We start from the raw sequence: 7,289 nt of genomic DNA, 5'->3' as shown, positions 1-7,289 counted from the left end.
TTAGTTTTTTGATAGCTCCCTCGACGTCCCTTGCTTGGAAGAGTTGATGTCCTTGCCAGTTAGCTGTTTTTTAGGTTGGTTTTTAGCTAAGGGTGAGTCAGTTTTTTCTCTTTTCCTCTTCTCACGGTTGCTATCTTTTGGTTCCTTAACCACCAACTTATCGTAGATGAAGTATGCGATGTTGCCTTTTGCTCTTTCCTCCATTAGTTTAGGTTGCATGTTCTTGCGTATTTCCAATACCTCCTTAGGGCAATCCTCTCTGACGTAGACGCCTTGCGGTAAATTGAATTTGTTTCTTTGCACCAGGTGCTTTTTCCATGAGGACGTAAATGTCACTACTACTGGTCGGTTTTTGGCTTCATGTTGCCCGATTCGGCTTACATTCGCTATTTCTTGGCTGTCCAGGTGTACTCCCGTTTCTATAATTATATCTTTTATGTGGTCAACCAATACGCATTCACTTTTCCCCTTTTCTTCTATACCAAAAAACACCAAGTTATTTCTACGTTTATCCTTTTCCATGTAGTTGATTTTCTGCTCTAGGTCCGCTACACGTATTTTCAAAGCATTATTTTCCTCTACAAGTGATTTCAGCTTTTCATCTATTGCTTGCGTTACGTTCTTGGTCACTTCGAAAGTTATAATGGACGTTTGCTGGTTTAATTTCATTTCTAGTTTCGAAAGCAACATTTCCATGCTTTTATCCATGTTTGTTTTGTTTGTCCTACGGGTTTCTGATGTTACGCAGATTTGGTAGATTATGGGAGTTTTTAACTGGCAATACTAGCTGTCACTTTTAGGTTGGTATTTCTGACACTTTTTTCACTCGTTAAGTCTAGTTGTCTTTGGTATCTATTTCTAAAGTTTTTAGGTTAGGTTAGCGATTTGAGATTGTATGATTATATTATTTAATCCCGTATGTTTCTCGCCGTGATTTCTTCTAAAACACACACTTCACTGTTACGCGTGGATTTTTAACGTGGTTGGACGTGATGTACTATCTATTTTCCAAATATTTGTGACTAATTACGGCGGAGCTCAATAACGTTCGTTTGTACAGATACAGAACCGGAACCCCCGCGAATATCAGCTTACATATTATATTGCCTTTATCGACTACAGTAAAGCGTTCGATTCACTAATTCATACAAAATTTGGGAAGCGCTAAAAGAAATGGGAATAGAACACAAGTACATAAGACTTATAAAAAATGTCTACATAAACAGCACAGCATGCATCCAACTAGAAAAGAAAGGCAACATGTTTCAAATACAAAAAGGAGTAAGGCAAGGGATCCTCTCTCGCCCGCACTGTTCCTAGCTGTATTAGAGAGGATCTTCAGGAATCTCGAATGGGAAGACCTAGGCATAACTATAGATGGGCGCAAATTAACCCACTTACGATTTGCGGACGATATTGTGCTATTCGCAAAAACGTCAGAAGATTTAAACAAGATGATCAACGATCTAGCATCTGAGAGCGCGAAGACCGGGCTGAAGCTAAATCCAGAAAAAACAAAAATTATGACCAACGGTAATAAAGATCCAGTATCAGTAGAGAAGACTCAGATCACCTATGCGGAAGAATACATATATCTCGGCCAACTGATGTCTCCAAAAGATAATATAAACAAAGAAGTTGAAAGAAGAATTGCAAACAGCTGGAAAAAGTATTGGGGTTTAAAGAAATAATGAAAGACAAAAATCTACACATAACAACTAAAACCAAACTATTTAATGCATGCGTCCTGCCGATATTGGCATATGGTAGCGAAACATGGGCTCTAACAAAGAACATAACAAGTAAACTTTCGGTATGCCAACGCGCGATGGAAAGAAGCATGATAGGAATAAAAAAACAGACAAAGTAAGAAACAGCCACATCAGACACAAGACTAAAGTCCAAGATATATCGCGGAAAATAAGAAGGCAAAAATGGAAATGGGCAGGTCACATACTGAGAGGGAAAGAAAAATGGAGCAAAATAGTTTACACAATGGTACCGAGAAATGGGAAAAGAAAAAGGGGAAGACCACAAGGAAGGTGGGATGACGATATCAGACAGGTTCGCAGGAATATCATGGAATAGAGTGGCTATAGAAAGACGAGAATGGAGAAGATTGGAGGAGGCCTTTGCCACCTGGCAAACGGACATGCAAAAAATAAGCAAAAGATATCTACGAATAAAAGAGAAGGAAGGAAGTGATGAAATACATTTATACATTCTTGCAATGTTACATGCTGTCCGATTAATGGCTTATAATAAAATAATAATAATAATTAATTAAATAATAATAATATTTAAATTTCATTGATGTATTACGTTTCATCCATTACCAGCTTGGTGAAGGTCGTTCTTACGGATCTAGAATATAATCATTTGCACGTGTGAAGCGCGGATAAAAACTAGTATGAACTAAATAAAGTTTTACTCAAAGTTAATGGAAAGGAAAATTGACATGGTATTGTACACCAAGTAATTAAATATATTTTTTTACATAAAAACTTAATATCTATTTCAGTTTACAGAGCAGAGCCAACCACGTTGAAGCAGGAGTGCAGTGACGCTGCGGCTGACGGCTCGGAAGAGTCCTGCGCCAGCAGCGAGTGTTCGGGAGAGTACCTCAAGGAGGAGCCTGCAGATACTGCCGGCTGCGACGCAGAGCTTCTTATGAGTATGGTCAGGCCTTGTACCGTCCGCCTCTCGCGCGCCCTCGTGCACGAGTACTGTGCCAGCACGCCGCGCGCCGCACCGCGCCATGACGCCCGCGACCCTGGCTCCGCCACTCGAACAAGTCCAATGCGCCAGAAAGTTCACGCGCAGGAACAAATGTTGGCATGTGACAGTTGCAGCGCACAGTACACACAAAAAAATAAACTAATTAGACATTTGAGAAGTTGCTCGAGCCGTATTTGGCAAGGATCTAAACCCGTGCTCGGTAGAAATACCACCAAAGAAAACTCATTCTCTTGCAACCAGTGTTCAGAACAGTTTCTGTCTAAAGCTCGCTTAGCTGTACACAGACGAGCGTGCCCCCGAGGGACGGGCCCTCCACCTAACAGGTGCGACGCTTGCGCGGGACAAGCACGACCAGCACGAGGCAAGCTCATCCACATTCCTTGCGCAGAGAAAAAAACTCTCTCTTGTGACACTTGCGGGAAGAAATATGCTGAAAAATATTACTTCGCTGCTGATATACAACCAGCAAAGGAGCAACTTTATAAATGCGATGTTTGTGCAAAACAGTTTTCGCGAAAATGTTATTTGGCCGTGCATAAGAAGACACACACAACAGGCAGCTCTTACTGCTGCGATACTTGTAGCAAAACATACAGAAAGAAGTCACAGTTAATTATCCACATTCGCAGTCACACGGGGGAGAAGCCTTACCGCTGTGATGTTTGTCGGAAGCGGTTCAAGTTGTTGTGGCGATTAAATGATCATAAACGCATCCACTCGGGGGAGCGACCTTACAGTTGCGATGTCTGTCAGATGCGTTTCAACAATAGACGTATTTTAATGAGACACAAAGAAACGCACAAGACTGACGCGATGAGAAAAGGTTATTGCTGCGATATTTGTAACAAAAAATTTAGAGACAAGTATGACTTAATTATGCATATTCGCGTTCACACGGGAGAGAAGCCTTACAGCTGTGATGTCTGCCAGAAAGGGTTTCAGAAATTATCTTTTCTTTCTGATCATAAACGCACCCACACGGGGGAGAAGCCTTACAGCTGCGATGTCTGTCAGAAGCAGTTTTCGTGCACTTCAAACTTGTCTCGTCATAAACGCATCCACACAGGCGAGAAGCCTCACTGCTGTGATGTCTGTCAGAAGCAGTTTACACTCTTTTCAGGCTTGTCTCGTCATAAACGCACCCACACAGGCGAGAAGCCTCACTGCTGTGATGTCTGTCAGAAGCAGTTTACACTCTTTTCAGGCTTGTCTCGTCATAAACGCACCCACACAGGCGAGAAGCCTTACTGCTGTGATGTCTGTCAGAAGCAGTTTTCGTCCACTTGTAACTTGTCTCGCCATAAGCGCACCCACACGGGGGAGAAGCCTTACTGCTCTGATGTCACGGCGGCAACACTCCACTGCTGCAATGTCTGTCAGAAGCAGTTTTCAGACCGTTGGTGCTTAACTTATCATAAACGCATCCACACGGGGGAACGACCTTACAGCTGCGAAGTCTGTCAGAAGCGGTTCTTGAAGAAAAGTAGTTTAATTAGACACAAGGAAACGCACAAGACCGACGCAATGAAAAGAGGTTATTTGTGCGATATTTGTAACAAAAAATGCAGAGACAAGTCTAAGTTAATTATCCACATTCGCAGTCACACGGGGGACAAGCCTTTCTGCTGTGATGTCTGTCAGAAGCGGTTCGCGGATAAATATCACTTTAATGTCCACAAACGGATCCACACGGGGGAGAAACCTTACTGCTGTGATGTCTGTCAGAAGCGGTTCGCGGTTAAACAAAACCTTAATGTCCACAAACGGATCCACACGGGGGAGAAGCCTTACTGCTGTGATGTCTGTCAGAAGCGGTTCGCGGAGAAATATCAGCTTAATGTCCACAAACGGATCCACACGGGGGAGAAACCCTACCAGTGCAACGTCTGTCAGAAGCGGTTCTCGTCGAAAACTTGTTTAGCTAGACACAAAGAAACGCACAAGACTGACACGATGAAAAAAGGTTATTTGTGCGATACTTGTAACAAAAAATGGAGAGACAAGTCTGCGTTAATTATCCACATTCGCAGTCACACGGGGGAGAAGCCTTACCGCTGTGATGTCTGTCAGAAGCAGTTTTCGTCCACTTCAAACTTGTCTTGGCATAAACGCAACCACACGGGGGAGAAGCCTTACTGCTGTGATGTCTGTCAGAAGCGGTTCGCGGAGAAATATCTCCTTAATGTCCACAAACGGATCCACACGGGGGAGAAACCCTACCAGTGCAACGTCTGTCAGAAGCGGTTCTCGTCGATAAGTAATTTAGCTAGACACAAAGAAACGCACAAGACTGATACGATGAAAAAAGGTTATTTGTGCGATACTTGTAACAAAAAGTGGAGAGACAAGTCTGCGTTAATTATCCACATTCGCAGTCACACGGGGAGAAGCCTTACCGCTGTGATGTCTGTCAGAAGCAGTTTTCGTCCACTTCAAACTTGTCTTGTCATAAACGCAAGCACACGGGGGAGAAGCCTTACCGCTGTGATGTCTGTCAGAAGCAGTTTTCGTCCACTTCAAACTTGTCTTATCATAAACGCAACCACACGGGGGAGAAGCCTTACTGCTGTGATGTCTGTCGGAAGCGGTTCGCGTATAAACCAGTTCTTAATATCCACAAACTGATCCACACGGGGGAGAAGCCTTTCTATTGCGATATCTGCCATAAGTGCTTTGCGTTAAATAAATATCTTACCGTCCACAAAACGATTCATAAGAGGGAGAAGCCTTACTGCTGCGATGTCTGTCAGAAGCGGTTCGCGTATAAACATGTTCTTAATGTCCACAAACTGATCCACACGGGGGAGAAGCCTTTCTATTGCGATATCTGCCATAAGTGCTTTGCGTTAAATAAATATCTTACCGTCCACAAAAAGATTCATAAGGGGGAGCGTTACTGCTGCGATGTCTGTCAGAATCAGTTTACGCACAAACTTGCTATTATAAAACACTTTAAGCAGACACTTTGCGAATTCTGTAAGCAACAATTCGGTTGCCGTGGCTCTTTAGATATACACAAACGGACGGAGCACGCGGGGGCGTCCTTTCTTTGTGCTGTTTGCAAGAAACAGTTTGCGAGTAAGCAGCTGCTGACGCGGCACGCGGCGGTCCACGTGTGGCTGCCGTCGGGCGCCGAGTGGGAGGTGGGGGGGGAGCTTCATAGTTGCTGAACCTGACATTTCATTGTCATTGGTACTCAGTATGCTTGGTCTACAGAAGCAGTCTAATAATAATAATAAGGCCGAGATGGACAAACTCAGCAAGTACCTTGATTTGACTCACGAGGTGACTGCTATGTGGGATGTGGACTCGACGATCATTGTCCCGATAGTTGTTTCGGCAAACGGTCTAATAGCGAAGAGTATCGAGTCTCGACCAACACCTCTTGAGGCTCTCGCGATGGCTGGCTCAAGGGCCAGATACAGACGGCGGTACTTCGGGACACGGCACGCATCGTCCGGAGGTGCCTCCCTCTGCGGCCCTGACCACCGGTAGCTTGTGCCCCGTGCCCTGCCCCGCTATCGGCGGCAAACTTGGTTAGGCTTTTATAATATTTATTAATTTGTTTGTACTTTTTGTATTTTACTTTTTATGAGTATTATAAAAACCTAAACTAAGAAAGAAAATAAATAAAGAGACTAATAATAATAATAGTACATTGTTGTAGAAGCTCGAAAGTAAGCAATAGATGAACGAGTTAGTTTGAAGGCCGGCCCGAAGGGGAGGCCTTCGATAATACGAGTTCATCTATTGCACTTTCGGCCGAGGCTAAACGTTGTGCTTTTCACGATCACTGCGAGGAAATAAAAAATATTTATTACAAAACAAACAATAAGAATCTAGTGGTTGTGTTACGTACGCTACGTGCCTACGGATCTCTAACCTAGCGGCATCGTAATCCAACTGAATATGCTGCCTCTGCGCTGACTTTGCTCACGTACGGCTCCGTGCGTGACTGAATGCGTGAGGCGCTGACCACGTTCCATGCAGCAGCGCCGAAAATGAACCTCCGCGAGTCAGTCAATTGCTAGCATCGCATTGGCTCAGGCTCTTAGGTTAAGTTAGGCTTAAGAACTTTTTAATGTAATTTTTATATATTAAGTAAATTAATTCCATTTAATTGGGTTTTTGGACTCTTTGCCTGCAACCTCCATATTTACTGCGTTTCTTCCGCCGCCGTGTGACCGTATTTATATTTTGCTGACTAGCTTATGCCCGCGACTTCGTCTGCGCAAATCTAGGTTATCGCGCGGTGGCGCCCTCTACCGGAATAAAAGGTATCCTATGTTGATCCTTGGGGTTCAAAAAAACCCTTATAGTTTCGCCATGTCTGCCTGTCTGTCTATATATTTATATCAAATTTCATCAAAATCGGTTCAGTGGTTTCGACGTGAAAGCGTAACAGACAGACAGACAGTTACTTTCGCATTTATACTATTATAAGTAGGGATAGTAGAGATAGAAGATTTAATTTGTAAGTAACAATTTTCATTTTTTTTTTCAATGTAATTTTCTATAAATAGACTAGGGATGTCACGAATGTCATTTCT

The 7,289-nt window shown here is 43.4% G+C and overlaps 2 protein-coding genes across 2 annotated transcripts; one reads left to right on the top strand and one right to left on the bottom strand.

Annotated features, from left to right (window-relative positions):
* On the bottom strand, positions 1 to 708 carry LOC141443079 (uncharacterized). Its single transcript, XM_074108290.1, has one exon. The coding sequence runs from the start codon at positions 706 to 708 to the stop codon at positions 1 to 3; it is 708 nt and encodes a 235-aa protein (XP_073964391.1).
* A 746-nt stretch (positions 709 to 1,454) lies between these two features.
* Positions 1,455 to 5,452, top strand: LOC141443078 (uncharacterized). Its single transcript, XM_074108289.1, has 2 exons — positions 1,455 to 1,669; positions 2,529 to 5,452. The coding sequence occupies exons 1-2, from the start codon at positions 1,455 to 1,457 to the stop codon at positions 5,362 to 5,364; spliced, it is 3,051 nt and encodes a 1,016-aa protein (XP_073964390.1). The 3' UTR covers positions 5,365 to 5,452.
* The last annotated feature ends 1,837 nt before the right edge of the window (positions 5,453 to 7,289 follow it).

Source organism: Choristoneura fumiferana, chromosome 26, assembly GCF_025370935.1.
Source record: "Choristoneura fumiferana chromosome 26, NRCan_CFum_1, whole genome shotgun sequence".
Lineage (NCBI taxonomy): Eukaryota > Metazoa > Arthropoda > Insecta > Lepidoptera > Tortricidae > Choristoneura > Choristoneura fumiferana.
Note: the sequence above shows the minus strand (reverse complement) of the source record. Positions and strands in the feature narration are given on the sequence as shown.

What these genes read in the sequence shown, in the direction of transcription:
- LOC141443078 (XM_074108289.1), top strand. Translation starts at nt 1,455, where the DNA reads ATGATCAACGATCTAGCATCTGAGAGCGCGAAGACCGGGCTGAAGCTA. An exon ending in ATTGCAAACAGCTGGAAAAA is followed by an intron (nt 1,670 to 2,528) that starts GTATTGGGGTTT and finishes TTCAGTTTACAG; the next exon opens with AGCAGAGCCAACCACGTTGA.
- LOC141443079 (XM_074108290.1), bottom strand. Translation starts at nt 708, where the DNA reads ATGGATAAAAGCATGGAAATGTTGCTTTCGAAACTAGAAATGAAATTA.